This window comes from Conger conger, chromosome 8, assembly GCF_963514075.1.
Source record: "Conger conger chromosome 8, fConCon1.1, whole genome shotgun sequence".
Classification (NCBI taxonomy): domain Eukaryota; kingdom Metazoa; phylum Chordata; class Actinopteri; order Anguilliformes; family Congridae; genus Conger; species Conger conger.
The window spans coordinates 34194282-34211133 of NC_083767.1; the positions used below are offsets into that span (position 1 = coordinate 34194282).

A 16852-nucleotide genomic window follows, 5' to 3' on the forward strand; every position below is an offset into this window, starting at 1 on the left:
TTTCGCTGCACAGTGTGTGTGTGTGTGTGTGTGTGTGTGTGTGTGACTTTGGTCAAATAGTTTAGTGATACTTTAACACCAATAAAAGTTCTACGGTTACCTGAAATTTTATTCAAAACATTTTATTGGATGGAATTAGCAATGTGTTTCCACTAATATATATATATATATATATATATATATATATATATATATATATATATATATATATATATATATTAATATTCCAGGGAATAAAAATGCTTTACAGGTGACAATGAAACAGGCGGATATGAATCGTTGGAATGCTTGATAATCAAGGAAAATGAATGGAAACAGGTTGGAGACCAATATTGATTTTGAAGGAAAGGTTTGCGCCCTATCAATTTTCAGCTCACCAAACATCGCTGGTCTGGCAGCCTATTGCAGGCTGGCCTGGTTCATCCATGTTGTTTTATTGTTTTTATCCACTACCAACCTCACTTTCGATTTTATATATGAACCAGTGATTTTCATTCCTGGACGGCTGCAAGGTGTGCTGGCTTTTGTTGTTACTCAGCACCTAATTTATCAATTAAAGCAGTTAATTACACAGTTAACTGACCTCACCTGGTTTCTTGGGTCTGAATTGGTTGCTGATGTCGAGGTGAAAAGAAACCAGCACACCCTGCAGCTCTCCAGGACCAGGAATGAAGGTCACTGGTATGGGCAGAATTATAAAATCCTTTTCTGTCCGTGGAGACCACTGGTAATAAATGCAAGTACTGCATATGTAATTATCCATTTGTGTTGTGAATAACCAAGCCTATGTCTACGTTAGGAATTCTATAAACGTATTAGAACTGCATTCAGACCATACCCACAGAACCCGAACCATGCATCATACTTCCACATTGTGAATCATTTGGCCTCATGTGATGATCAGTTTAGAGCATATTCCCCCCCATCCTCCCCACAAAAAAAGCAAACCTTGTTTTTCATTCTTTGCAATTCCCAGGCAACCATTAGGCAGGTTTTGGTTTACAATGGGTTTCAGTTCAGCCACATTTCCTCTTGCCAAATTCCAGCATTTACACCTTTGCATCAACACAATTAGCTGTATATGCTTCTGGGTTTACTCCATTCACCCAACAGTCAGACCTGCGGACATGAACACATTAAATAATTCTCCCACTAGATGGCGCCAGACACCTTCCTTTACTGCAGCGCTATTCAACTCCACGTCCTGCGGGCCGCAGTATCTGCAGGTATGTGCTCCTACCGGGCGCGACACCGCCTGATTTCACTGATTATTGAAATCAGTGAAATCAAATAAGCTAATTAGTGAAACCAGGTGGTGTAGCGCACGGTTGAAATATCTGCAGACACTGCGGCCTGCAGGATGTGGAGTAACCCACAACTTAAACTGATGGAACTGCCCGTTTTATGCTCTGTTTGGCTGATTTCACGAAAGTTATGTCAGAGCAGACAGGAGTTTAGCAAGTTACAAAACACAAATACTCAAGCGGTAAAGGTTTCACACACTTTTAATGACACTGATGACAGGATGGGGAATGTACATGGAACATACGTTTCTCTACCCCTGAATTAAACCATTATATTTCTATCTCTGATCTTCACTGCTTTTGTATATAAAGCCTATATACATTGACATACACGCCATATATGTACATGCAGGTACAAGTACAGCACACTTGACTACTTCATTCCTGGAGTACTGATGGGGAAATGCATAGTTTGTAAAAATGCCACAATACCACACATTATCGAATGTCAAAACGGGACATTGGGAGTTTGGTCCAAACAATAACACATCGATAATTTGGTTTAAAGGAATAAGAAAATAATTCAGTCACAATTTCTTTTTTTGTCGCGTGCCGTTTTTTTTGTTCTGACGGGAGAATGAAGTCGGTTGGTTGGGACCGCAACCGCGTACGGGCAGAGGAGATGGGCGGAGGCCTGCGGAGAGCTGCGGCGCGATTGGCCGCTCTCCGCGCCGGGGGGAGGGGGCAGGATCAGTGCACGAGGGGCGACTGTTTGAGGGAGATGAGGACGGACCTCATGCGGGACACGTCCTTGGCCTGCTTGCTGGACTTGGGGTTGAAGTCGCACAGGTGCGCCACGCGCTCCCACTCCGTCCCCGGGTTACCCTCGTCGATCTCGGTTGTCATGGCCTCCTCCGCCGCCCTGCGGTGAAAACGGAAACGTGCTCAGTGGCGGGGCCTGGCGAAGGAGGGCAGCCTTCCGAAAACAGGAACCCCCCCCCCCCCCCCCCCGTCCGTTCCGTTCCGCCCATAACATTCACAGCACTCTCGGCCATGGACCTGTACACCCCTGTGTCCAGAGAAACTGGGCTCCACTGTACTTCCAGTCAGCCCCAGAATTCCTTAAAGGTCCCATATTGCGGAAAATGATATTTCCCTTGTGGATTATCAACGCGGCCAACAGTGTAGCCGGGGCAAATCCGAGCGTTAGGCACAGACGCCGTTCAGCTCGTTGGAGCTAGCCGGCCAGACAGAACAGAGGTTCACTGATATCAATGAGCCTTAAAGGCACAGTCGCTAAAACAGCCTGTTCTTGGTAAAGCATGTGAGAGGTGCTGGAGAATGGACATGTAGGATTGGATAGAGATTGTTTTTGGTACTTCCACACAAACGCCTCCTTATGGATATCAGGACCTAAAATAAAACACAGGAAAGGTGTACAATATGGGACCTTTCAGGTGGAATTTCAATTACCTAACTGTAAGTGTAATTACAGAGTCACCCACGCGCATACATTTATACGTGGGCTTGCACAAATGACTCGGATCCCTAGAGTTTCCTGCGGAGCGTGAGTTTCCTTTAAAGTCTTAAAGCTGAATTTCAATGACCCTACTCCTTACCCTAACTGTATTCTGGAGTTACCCAAACGCACCAATTACAGAGAGGGGTTTTGAATTCAGCCAAAGAGTCTTCAACTGAGTGTTACTTTCCGTTGAATTTTCAAAGACCAATTTCAACTATCTATACATAACTGGCTATCCAATATCTAATGTATATTGCTGCGTTTCTCTGAATGCACCTGGTTGTCCTGCTTGAGAACAGGCCAGAGCACAGCCTGGAGACACGGTCAGTACATTCCTGTCCAGCACACACTAAAAACATACACGCAACATTCAGGTGCTCACATAACGAACAGAAAAACAAAACACTTAACAAAGGATTATCCTGAAATACAGCATGCCCCCCTGTCTTCCCACTCTGCATCCAACACCAGGATTCACACCTCACCTGGGTTTAATAACAATCTGTTACCTTCACGGAAAAGGGTGAAGTGATGTAACTTTGGTCTTTGTAGGTGACTCCGTTCTAGTTGGCTATACATTCGTATGCAACCATACTTTTAAAAATATATTTAATATTGTCTGGACTGCAGTGAAATCACCCTGCAGTGCTCTGAGTTTGACCGTCGTCTTTAAAAGACACCGCAAAACAAATTTCCATTCAACATTTAAAAATAAATAACGAGAATAAATAAATTTAAGTCAAGCAACCCTTTAAATCACAGTTTATTTAATCAGAACGATTAGTTTCTCTCATTCACTGTAACAATCTTTATAATTCAAAATGGCAACTAATAGAATAGCCCAGAACACAAATGAGCTTTAAGGAATATGCAACCTGCTACTAGTAGGTAAGTTTAAGGCAGTAAGCTTATGTCTGTACAACTGTTTCCACACTGCATTCTTATTGCATTCTCTGGCCATTTAAGAGGCAACTTGCACAGCTTCTACACAGTCCATTCATACAACTATCACTGAAGCAGTTCTAAACCTGAAGCACCTTGCTTCAGAGATTTATAATGACAAAACTATCAATTATAATTCAGGCGGGTTAACTACTTAAGTAATTCACTGATTGCAGTGCCCCCAATCTGGGCAATGCCACCCACTGTTGCCCAGGCATCTCCTAACCCGGTTCAACCGGAATGGACCAGACCACAGCCCCAGTTCTTCAGTGGCCCAACTGGGCCGCTAAACACCGGAGGGGGAACACAGTCGGCGAATGCGGATGGGAAGCCAATCACAGATATACAGACGCACACACAAAACGGGCAGCAGTACCATCACATCACCACAAGGGGGACAATCAAACTTCGAATCCATAGAGCGAAACAGAAAATGGCAGCTCAAACTGTATGGTCATCATTCAAGCAGTTTCATAAATAAATAAAAAAACGGTTTTATTTTTTGTTTTTTTACTTAACTGGTCTAGGCGGTAGCAAGGATGGTTAATGTGTGTGCTTAAAGGTGCGTAGGAAAAAAGAAAGGAGAAACAGATCAGAAGTCAGATATAGAGAAATGAAAAGTAAATGAGATTTATGCAAATGACAAGCCAAGCATGCATCTTTCTCAACCTGGTGGGGTTGTTTCTAGCCTTCTCAGCTATCGCCAACTGTCATTAACGAGGATCGGCCACCGCGCTTAATGTTTTATGAATAAATGTTTTCGCGATGACAAAAGCGTCGTTCACTTCGGTTTAAATGACAGTTATGAGGGCTGAGAAACTGAGTTTGGAGTGTGGGGAGGGGTTAAGGCAAAAAAATTAAAAAAGTTAAAATAAAACATTGCACTACCTACAGCTAGCTATAACACCACACCATATCTATAATAGAGGGGAGAACACTGCACACTTTTTCTACGCCATTATCTGTTTGAAGCAACTGCATCCATAGCGAAGTTTGCAAACCACAGGATGTTATTTTCCACTGATCAGTCTAAACCTCTCTTATAAATAAAGCTCTCAGTATTTTTATCTCATTAAGGCACAGACTACCCTGGCTTTTCATTTGTCCCACACACATACATAGTTTATTTTTTCATTTCATAAGGGGGGAGCATTATGTTCTGGAACATTCTGGCGGGGGGAAAAAACTGGTGGCAGCTAATGCAGGTACTGGGAGATCATATACAGTGAGGTCCATAAGTATTTGGACAGTGGCACAAATTTAAAAGGCAGTAATTCCTGCTCCTGGATTCACTCCATATGGATGTAAATGCCACCAAATAGCCATAGCAAGTGCACTGTGTAGGGACCCATTACAATTGTGTCACTGTCCAAATACTTATGGACCTCACTGTATTTTCAGCATTTTATTCACAGTATGAGGTCCCAAAGGACCCTGACCTAGTAGAGCTGAAGCGCGTGTTACACCTGTTAACTGTAAGCCTTTGTTATTGATACAAGACAGCCTGTCCATTGTAAATCCAATACCGTTTTTGAAAGAAATGTAAATGCAGTTGCTTCAAACAAAACTACTGCCGAGGCAAAACTGAATTGAACACATGGTTTCAGGGGAATGTTTACAATACACTGACATCACACCACCACCACTACCATTCGACAAACTACGGGAATACACCATGGAACAAATGGACACATGTATTATATGCTATATGTTCAGATAGCTGCAGGTCTGTTCTACTGGAAATGCCCTAAAAGTACTTTTATTGTCCGTATTATTGAGCCAATTGATATTACACAATTTTGCCAATGCCTAACAGATTTAGCGAAGCTTTGCTACATAAAGATAAGAACACAACATTATGAGAACAGGCACTTTACCTACAAACTAGTGTGTCCAGCAGACCTGAGTGAAACACCTGAGTGCTGTAATTGTTTTGGGTTTAAATACTTTTCTACCCTTCGCTGAGCTTGTCCGGTGCGTAGTAGTTTACACTTCTTGAAATGCTCTCAAAAAGCGCAAACCCCACCGTCTGGTCCTCTTGGTTGCGCCAGGCAAGCTAAATTGAGCACAGAAACATATCTGAATCCAAAACAATTATGTATTTGACCCAGTTCCGGACCCAATGCCTCTGCCTCAACAGGAGTTGTACATTTGAAACCTTCTTGTAGTTCTGGTTTTATATAGTTATTTGAATCGTGCTGTTAACAGAAAGAAATGATGCAGTGTATGAGCTTAGCAGCGTGACCTTGGGAGTGCGGACAGCAGCGGACGCGGTGAAGGGCTTATGTTTCTGAGCTTGGAGAGCTTGGGCTCTCCTTATTTTGGGCTAGTCCCTGTGAAGTGATCCTTTTAAGAATCCTTCTGTACGTACCTTGGGCCAGACTTGGGTCAAATACATAATTGTTCAGGATTCAAATACTTTTCTATGCTCTACTGAGTTTGTCTGCTGTATTGGAACCTTTGAAATACCTATGAATACAAAAAGTGCAAAGCCTGCCTTCTGGTACTCTTGGTTGGCTCAACTGCACCAGGCATACAGAATCCAAAACAATTACTTATTTCAACCAGGTCTGCCTTGGACTGAAGCACCTGTCTAGTCCTATTATTAGCTAGGCTGGGGCACATCTGCTGTAATGCTTTGCAGTTCTGTTTCAGTTCTTTGCTCAGATAGACCAGAATCTCTAACTGAAGTCTCTTGCTTTAGTGTACACTTTCCACACGTGCAAACCGTTTCCAGTCACTGGTAAAATTAGGCCTCGATACTTTATCTGTAAAAATCTGAACATACAGTATATAGAATACATAATGCTATCAGTGAGTTGTGAGAGGGAAAATATACAGGTGACAAAATCATATTTTAACAAAAAACAACAAAAATGAAAACTTCCATAATTAACATCAGCTGTACAGTAGATTCGGCAGAACTTAACATTATATAGGTTGAAGTCAGGTAATTTGGGACACTGCATTTACAAAGAAGTGTCCCAAATTACCTGAATTGACCCTATCAAAAAGTACTATGGCAACAACTCTTCACAAGCTCATTAGAAATACCTTTAAAATAAGTCTTTAAGAATGCTCAGATTCTACAGATACACACTGTGTGATGTTAGTCTAGCAAATTGACCACTCACTGACCGGACAAAATCAATCATTGAAGGTACCACATGTGTACAGTATATTCCTTATTACCACACTCTAAAGACTACTGCTCTTTGTCTCTATGAACTGAAGGAACCCAAAATGAGAAACAAACGATGGTAATGATAACACAACGTAAACGAGCCTCGAGTGTAAAAACGGTAAAAGTGTTGGGGTGTTAATGAGGGCGTGAGGCGAGCAGCGTGCAGAGAGAGGAAGGCGGGTTAGTTTTGAGCGACATACACATAACCAATCAGCTCAGAGAAGGGCTGTTTGTAGAAGTCTTCATCCAGCACCCTGGACAGAGCGGAGGGGAGCGGCAGAGAAGCAGGAGAGAAGAGAGAGAGCGGTAAAAAGGAGGAGAGAAACAGAGGCAACGTCCAATGACACGTCAGCACAGTTTGGAGAAAGCAAAAAAATATATACCGTATGCCACCACTAGAGGGAGGGATTTGAACTGTAGTAGACAGATGGCAGCCTGATTATGGGATTATCTGTTTGTATGAGAATGTTTAAAGGTGTTATTGTGATGTGCGGTTGGTCTGTTACTATGGCAACGAGCACGTGTCTCATTGGCCTGTTTGGACTGGTGGTCATGAGAGTTAAAACAATGAAAGGGGAGTTAGTCGCTTTATACACTCACTGAGCACTTTATTAGGTATTTATTAGACTTCTACTGCTGTAGCCTATCCACTTAGTTATGATGTGTTGTGTGTTCAGAGATGCTCTTCGGCATACCACTGTTGAAATATGTGGTTATTTGCGTTACTGTCACAGCTTTGACCAGTCTGGCCATTCTCCTCTGACGTCTCTCATTAACAAGGAACTGCTGCTCACTGGATTTATTTTTTTGTTTTTTTGCACCATTCTTTGCAAACTCTAGAGACTAGATCATCTCGCAGTTTCTGAGATACTCAAACCACCCTGTCTGCCAGCAACAATCATTCCACGGTCAAAGTCACTGAGAACACATTTTTCCCTATTCTGATGGTTGATATGAAAATTACCTGAAGCTCCTGACCTGTATCTATATGATTGTATGCATTGCACTGCTGCCACACTGATTAGTTAATCGCATGAATAAGTAGGTGTAATAAAGTAAAACATTTCCTAATAAAGTGCTCTGAGTGCATATTCATTACGTAATTTGCTAGTGGGACATTTTTGGGTTATCCACCAGCCAGAGACCCTGCCCTTTCTAAAGGGGATCCTCCAGTCCGTTTCCATTTGAAATAGAGGAGGTGCTCCTTATGACAATTTGCTCAGTCTCTAGTAGAGTTTAAAACCCAGAAGCAAGTTTTTTTTTCTGAGCCATGAGTTTCCTTGGCACATTCCCAATGCTTTTACCCCATAGGGATTTAGTTTTTTGCTGAAAATAAGGTCTGTGGTTAATGTAAGCTTAAGAGTTTCATGTAATGTAAGTCGTAGAACAAAACATCTGTTCATATCCGAACCGTGAATTTCGAAGCTGTTAAATGCTTTAAAAAAGGTTGCAAACAAGTTGCTATATTGAAACTACAACAACGGTTGCATTCCGCCAGCCACCATTCAAGTTTCATACTAACCCGCCAGCAAGAGACATTAGTACATAGCAGCTTTGAAACTCACGGTTCTGGTATTAACGGATGTAATTGAACATGAATCTCTCTTCAGTTTACGTTAACCAGACACCTTAATTTTGTCAGAAAATCCCAATCCCACTGAGAAAATCACACAATCTGCAGATGGAAACTTCCAGAATGGCCCAATAAAAGACACTATAGTATCTAATCACTATAACAGTCTTATTGTGAAGTGGTGTCACATTTCACCTGGAAACATGGAATTGGAAAAATGCTAAATCTTGAGATAATATAATCATCACAATGATGTCACTCCTCCCGATAATGCAGGCTTGTAACGGGTGAATGTTCTAGAGTCCACCTGCTCATCGTATGGAACGAACTTCTCGCTGAAAATGTGCAAAGGTGAGTGTGACAAATTTCCTTAAAGAAACAGAATCCCTATGGATTCAGGAACCCTAATCGATATAGTATACAGCCTTTTAATTATGTATAATAAAGTGTAGTATACTGTATATATAAAACCTAGTTGCAGTTTCATGCAGACATGTACCAGTACTGATATATATACCTGCTGCACCTGTCACTGGCAGTGGAGTCTAGGAACACAGATGGGCTACAGCAGGAGTCTTTATACTGCTCAGTCCAACTCTATAATTGGGATGTAGAAGATCTGCTTGTCCGTATCTATGGAGTGCAAGCATAAGGGACGTGGCCCTTGTGAGCAGGGCTACCGTGGGGGGTCACCTGTTGTTGACTTTGGTCTTTTCCAGCTGCTCCTCTTGTCTGGTGTACCACTCCTGTAGCTCCTCCTTGGCCTTCTCCTTCCACTGCTCCTCCTGAGTGCGAGAGCTGGCGTCTGGGGGGCGGGGGAGGGGGCCAAGGGGGGTGGGAGGGATTAGAGGGGCACAGAGGTTATTCGGCATGCACTGGGCTGCAGGGATCCGCACTGACCGAAAAGAGCCTCCTACCCACACATAGACGGACACACACACATGCGCGTGCACGCACACACACACACATGCACACACACACACAAACACACACACATACATACATACGCACGTACGCACTAACACACTGTGATACTAGCATGTACAGTTCAACACTGGGGTACCAACACTATAGCGTGAACACTGTGGTGCCAGCACTGTAATAATAACTACAGCTAACACTGTGGTGCCAGCACTGTAATAATAACTAATGCAAAACAAATAATACTAAGACTAATACTGTAGCACTAACACTGTAATAACAACTAACACTAACACTGTGGTGCTAACACTGTAATAACAACTAACACTAACACTGTGGTGCTAACACTGTAATAACAACTAACACTAACACTGTGGTGCTAACACTGTAATAACAACTAACACTGTGGTGCTAACACTGAAATAATATCTAATGCCAACACTGTGGTGCTAACACTGTAATAACAACTAACACTGTGGTGCTAATGGTGTAATAATAACTAATGCTAACACTGTAGCGCCAACTCTGTGATAACATCTAATGCTAACGCGCTAGCGCTGACTCACCCAGGACCTCCAGGCGATCCTGCTGCTCCTCCCTCCACTTGCGCAGGCTCTCGGGCTCAGCCTGCAGGCGGTCAGCGTGCGAGATGGCCGCGTAAGTGTCAGAGGGGCCATTACTCTCCTGTAGCGCGGAGACACTGTGAACACTTCCAGCAATGCACTTCAGCACACAATCAATACATCCATCAATCAACCCATCAACCAATGAAGCAAGCACAATCAGCTAGCTGACTGAATAAACAACTGATCAGTCCATGGACCAACTTTGCCTGCATAATTTATATTTACACTGGATAAAACAGACATAGGACAAGAGCGTGATCTAAAGTGTATAGGTCATGGGGCCTCTTAACATGTTATGTTTTGGTGAGCTCGATTTACACCCTGTGGTAAAATGGTACTACCCTTCCAAATAGTCTGTCCCACAGCATACCCATGATGCACTGCTCAAAATTCTGGGAACATGGCCCAAAACCAAAGAAGCTGTATGAAGCGGGTATGTGCAAGGATTCTGATAAAATATGATTAAAAAAAACAGTAGAAAGACAAACTGTCGTAACGATTAATGAGCGCATCTGAAAATAACAGCATGTGCTGTCTGAACAGATTGATAAAATGTGCTAACCAGTCTGCACTGAAAATTTGATGCAAGACAGCAACACTGACATTGCTGATAATGGACACTGCTCATGAAATAGTTTGATTCTCCTACATTCTCTGCCCACTGGCCATGTAGTAATCATGTAGCAGTTGCCAGACTGGGCAGCATCTGGCCTAGGCAGAACGAATTGCTTGCAAAATTATAGGGTGTTAATGACACTCATATGAGGCAAGCTTTGTGCTTTTAGGAATGCATTACTGTGTTAGTACAGCATGCAAATACAGCATGTATTGCAGAACCGGATTAGTACTGTACAATATTCACATGCATTGTGCAATACTGGATTACTACTACACAACATGCACACGCATTGTGTGATGGACAGCCAGATTGCTAACATACTACATGCTTGCACTATGCAGTACAAAGCCAGTTACGAGTACACAATGGAAATACAGCATGTATTACACAAACAAATTAGTACTGTACAACATTCACATGTATAATGCAATGCCATATTACTCCTATACTACATCCAGGCACAAGGAGGTGCATAGCCAGATTATTACTATGTACCATGCATTATGTGGTGCATCGCCAGATTACTACTATACTACATGTATATGCACTCCCAATCTACAGCCAGATTACTACAATAAAACTTGCAAGTACATTATACAATAATGCAGTCTTGTTTGGATTGTGTAACATGCATATGAACAGATATTCTGTAACAGTTTACCTCTTGAAGTTCCCCGTTCACCGCTCCATCGACTGCATCTAAAAATGCATTTGCATAATTCAATTACAACCCAAAGCATGACATAAATGGTGAAGGCTAAGCCAGAGATATTCTGATTGCACTGCACACATCACAACCAGAGCCAGTCTGAGGGTTTTGGTGGCCCTAAAGAAGAATGTTGTGGCCACAAAGTGCTCCAATGTGTGGGAAAACAGGAAATGTTTGGCCCAGGGATGGCTGTGGCCCTACATTTTTGCATATACCGTTCATGCTAGTGGCTAGCTCTGCTCACAACAAAGTTTGGCACAAACCAAGGCTTGTATTCATCTTCACAGGCAAGAGCCAGTCAGCAAAGCATGAAATACTTTCTGTTTTAATGCTTTGCATTACATTTTTCATTACATGCTGTATTCATTAACTGGGTAAAAAACTAAGAGGTAATCTCGACCACAGTTAGGTTTCCCTTAAAACATCCAGCAATCTGAATGGCTCTAGTTGGTGTTACGTTGTGTTAAATCCATATCTGAATGTATCAGGTTAATGTCCTACACCAGTTGCCTTGGATGTGTGTTTTTAAATCGTCAAGTAAAACCAAAAAATGTATTAAATGGGATGTTGGTCCTGAAAGTTTGGGAACTGCCGCTATATACAGCGCATTGTGGACACACGGATCAGGAACTGAGGGGTTTTGTCTTTCGCACTGTGTCAAGGCCACATTGTGCCCACGGGATGAAGACTGTGTCGTGATTTACAAGCCTGCTCTTCAATCTCGCCAGAGCCGCTCACTGCCCACTCGCACAGCGTGCGGGGGAAAGGAATTAATTTAAATATGAGGATACTGTTATCCTGTTAGAAACTACATCCAACTTACAGAAATCGTAACCCTTGCGTCGACAGAAATAAATTCCCGTTAAGTTTTAACTACATCCACAATAACTTTAGAGAATGGCATGCATCAGTTTACATTAAAATCTTGCAGTGATATGCCTTTCTAGTATAGCTACCCTTTAGTTTCCTAGTAGCCAAACCAGCTTTTCACATCAAATAATTATTTGGCTACACAATTACATCAAACGTTGCATAGCCTATTATTTAACAGATGACATCAAATCGCATCAGGAGCATTGCTGTGAGCTGTTTGGTGCTGTCACGGCTTTCTCGCCCAGTGGTATAGGCTACGCGTGGCGTGGTAATAATACATTTCAAAGCAGCGGTGGTGAAATTGATACAACGCATTTGTGTATCGATTTTTTAGCTTGAGTAATGTTCGTCTACTTTGTTTGACAACAATTAACAGATTAGGCTATGTATGCTGTAGGCACTTAAAAATAAACGGTTTCATACGTGTGAGCAAAATCTTCCAGATTTATCGCTGCTTTATTTGTCCGTTCACAACGCAGAACAAAGCCCTGCGCAGTTATCCCTTTGTTTACTGTCCGTAGCAGGCTACCCGTTGATGATTCATTTAACGCTAGCTCGCTGCTAACTACTCAGCATACCAAGATGATGTTGACTAACGTTAGCTCGGGTGTTCTCCATATACTGCAACAGAAATGTACCTTACCTTAATTTACCAATGCTAGTCACATCACAGTCACTGATAGCCGAGCCAACCTTGGCTAGTCCACCATGACACTTTCCTATTATTCATCGTTGTAGCTTAGAAGCGAGCTACCCGTTATTTCCAGCAATTGTGAATCGTCGGCAACGGTGATTGTTGGACCTAACACTTTCGGCTAACACTTTGCTGTAATTTTCTGCTGAAACTAGCCAAGCAACCACCAGATGCTAACGGTAAAATACTACGTCATATTCACCTGTTATGTTGTTACCGAGTGGGGACTGGACCTCGCCGCTGTCCAGGATGCTGAAACCTTCATCGTTTTCTATCCCAGCGATCTCGCTCTCTTGCTGGGCCAAGAAAGCAGCAGCAGGGTCTTCCTCCGTCCCAACTCCATTCGCGGAAGCTGGTTCTGACGTGTTCATCGCATTGAAATCGTCCATGTCTGCCTACGAGGGGAAAAGAAAAAGATGAGAGGGTGAATGAAGTCTAAACGCGACCTTTGCAGATCCTAACGTACTGATAGTAGGAATGTAGATTACACAGAGGACGGAGAGGAGGAGAAAAATCCGTGAAATTTAAGCGGAAATGTGAGCTAAACCAATCAGAGGGCAAAGCTTTTTGATAGACATGGACTCCCACCATTCGTGATCCACAACCTACATTACCCAGTTACAGGAACCGAGCCACTAAATAGCATATATCATGTGATTCTCGTGTAAATGACCAGAGGTACCGTTTTATCCAGGAGAGGAATGTCACAAAGCATTTGCAGACAAATGACTTTAGGGCACAAAATATTCTAATATTAGCCGCATACGTCGTGATGTTGAATAGGACTATTCGTAGTATTGTGTGTATTAATGTATTTCCTATTTATACGTATGTAGGCCAACAATTAAATTCGAAAGTGTTGGGACACAATTTGAGTTGTTTTGGCTCTCTAGCCTGCTCCAGCACATTGCATTTCAAATAAAATAATATTTATATATTTCATATTTCAGTTATCGCATTGAAGTGCCATCCAGTGTGAGGCATTATTTGGTTTGACATGATCATATAATATTTATACTGCTGATGTAAGCAGTCACATTATCAATGAAGACAAGTGAGCCAGTTCCATTGTCATAGATACCCAAGCCCTTAGACGCTCCTCTGCTTTGTCTATTTTCCATCACTTTAGTTACTACTTATCTCGCCTGTCCTTAAGACATTGTACCAGAACTCCATGTACCAGAGGCTTACCAATGGTTTGCATCTAGCTATGAACCCTCTGAGATTGTATGTATTGTATGGTTTATATATATTTTATATACCATGTGAAATGTGATATACTCTCTGGAAGAATAAAATAGTGTATCTCAGTGGGACCTTCCCATCTACATAAAGGATAAATAATTTAAAATAAAATATATAATTTGGTCCATGTTGAGACACAACAACAGACCTTTCTTGTGCATGAGCTATTGGTGCAAAGACACGCAGATGAAACAGCAATTGTCCGATTATGTTTGCTCCCCTAAAATGGAGGGGCTTTGCATAAAAAGGGATTAAATTCCTATTAATCTGTTCTACATTTAATTCACTTCATTTACTGAAAGTGTGTTGAGCTTAAGAACTATAATTATTATTGTTGTTGATTTCTACTTCACACCGTGTGCATAAAATGGTGTAGTACAAGCCACATGTTTTTTTCTGTCCAAAACCTAGTCCATTTCCATCAGTGTTCTCTTCTGACACGTTACCATTTCCGAGGACATGCACTGTGTATGCATGGAAATACAAGGAAGACAGACAGTGTACACACATGGCCACCAGGGGGTGTTGTAACGCTGTGAATAATCCACTTTACCTTGGTGAAGCCCAGTAGGCTGGTACATAAAGGTGACCTCAGTGGTCATGGCTGAGTTTCCAAGGAGTTTGTTTTTATATTCCTCTGCTGCTTGTAAGTATGGGCATGACCCATTTGCGTAATGCTGACCTAGTAATTCACCTGATTCAGTTGTATCCTGAACGAGTTACTGTCGTGTCTAGGAAACGACAGAGTCCAAATCTTCAATTTGTCAAAAAACATCTTCGCGAGGGAAAAGACGACACCAGGCAGCAAGATCTTCAGGAAAATCAGACTTTATTAGCACACGTGCATAAAGCCGGATCAGCTCTCCAGAACTGAACCCCGACTGGCATTTGTACACCCATTTTATACACAGTTACTCCACCTACAACTCCTCCTAAAACCTCATTCTGGCAAATCACCCACACTTTTCTTACCGTAACTCCTCCCAACGCTCCTCCCACAACGTCATTGTGGCAAATTGCCAACGGTCCTTATGCTCTGCCAACTCTGTACAAAGTTCAGGGCATTCTGCCAACTACGTGTCCTCACTTCACCCCGCACCTGCTCTTGGCAAACTACCAGACCTCAGAAAGTTCTGGATGCCCTCCCTCTAACACGTCATCCATACACGTCACTCTGTATCTTTCGCTTTTATAAGACGAACTAAGCAGCAGTAATCATTGAAAATATACAGACAAACTAAACATTTCATTAATATTCACTTCTAATATACTTTTCTAATCTACAGACACACTAAACATTTGATTAATTATTCTCTTCTAAGGGAGTAAATGTACGTAGCATTCTTTGCTCTCATTTCAACAGTTTTCACTGTGGTTTCTTGCATTTTCATAAGCTCAGCTATAATTAATGTTCTAGGTCAAATAGATACACTCCTGGCATAAAACATCGAGAGTCCCGGAGAAATCAGCTGTATAGTCATATCTTGCTCTGCCCGTGTCCTTGACAGTTTGGTCTACACAGTTCAAGACGGGCCCCCCCTGCCAGCTGGCTGGGCTCACTGTGTAATCCTAGCACAATTTAGCAGTTAATCAGTTTGAAACTATACAGGGTACATATCATACTTTAATACAGATATATTGATAAACTTTTAGCACACATCGTCGAGAGTTTTGGAGGAACCAGCCTGCTCACTAAGGCGGAGTCTGATTTTGACTTGTGATTGGTTATCATGCTTTTAGGAGGGAGATCTTTCGTTCTGTGAATTTTCCCCTACATTACCACTTCCACCATCTAACACATCTAACACTATAAACCCTAACACATGACTCTGTTGTGGTTCTCTGCTTTAGCTTGTATCATGATTTTCAATGCTTAGTAGGCTGGCTTTGTTTTTGTAAACCTACTGTTGCCAACAAGTTGTCAAAAGAGTCTATACTTATTGCACTTGCAGTCTGTCTTAGGGATCATACTTTTTCCTTCTAAATAATTATTGCAGTTCTTAGGTAGAGGTATCAAGGAGCAGATACTAATGTTAGTTTGGATAGTTAGTTAGTTCGTTGAGAGCTCCTATAAGGTATTAAAGAAGTACAAAATTACAAAATGAAATTACAAAATGAAAATCAGTTATAAAAAGTTATAAACAACATGACCACCATTAGCACATAATTTGCCTTGCATTGTATTCCATACAAGTGTTGTTTTTTGTTCTTCAAATATATACACTCAATTATCACTTTGTTAGGTCTACCTGTACCCCGGCTTTTTAATGCAATCAGCCAACCATGTGGCAGCAACTGAATGCATAAAAGCATGCAGACATGGTCAAGAGGTTCAGCTGTTTTTTCAGACCAAATGTCATAATGGGGGAGAAATGTGACCTAAGTGACTGACCATGGAATGATTGTTGGTGCCAGTCAAGGTGGTTTGAGTTTCTCAGAAACTGCTCATCTCCTGGGATTTTCATGCCCAACAGTCTGCAGAGAATGGTGCAAAAAACAAAAAAAACAACCAGTGAGCAGCAGTTCTGTGGGCAGAAATACATTGCTAATGATAGAGGTTAAAGGAGAAGGGCCAGACTGGTTGAATCTGATAGGAAGGTGACAGTAGCGCAAACAACCACGCATTACAACAGTGGTATGCAAAGAGCATCGCTGAACACACAACATGTCAAACCACTAAGTGGATAGGCTACAGCAGCA

The 16852-nt window shown here is 42.0% G+C and overlaps 1 protein-coding gene across 3 annotated transcripts; it reads right to left on the bottom strand.

Annotated features, from left to right (window-relative positions):
* Nucleotides 1-1487: 1487 nt before the first annotated feature.
* LOC133135767 (clathrin light chain A-like) lies at nt 1488-13437 on the bottom strand. 3 transcript variants are annotated; one of them, XM_061253034.1, is made up of 7 exons: nt 13110-13435; nt 11293-11330; nt 9953-10070; nt 9159-9270; nt 7093-7146; nt 4228-4263; nt 1488-2166 (listed from the first exon to the last, which is right to left on the bottom strand). In XM_061253034.1, exons 1-7 carry the CDS (start codon nt 13294-13296, stop codon nt 1995-1997), a joined length of 717 nt encoding a protein of 238 aa, XP_061109018.1. In that variant the 5' UTR covers nt 13297-13435; the 3' UTR covers nt 1488-1994. The 3 variants fall into 3 exon arrangements, with proteins under 3 accessions (XP_061109018.1, XP_061109019.1, XP_061109020.1); XM_061253035.1 differs by lacking the exon at nt 4228-4263 and having other exon boundaries at nt 13110-13437; XM_061253036.1 differs by lacking the exons at nt 4228-4263; nt 7093-7146 and having other exon boundaries at nt 13110-13434.
* Nucleotides 13438-16852: the final 3415 nt, after the last annotated feature.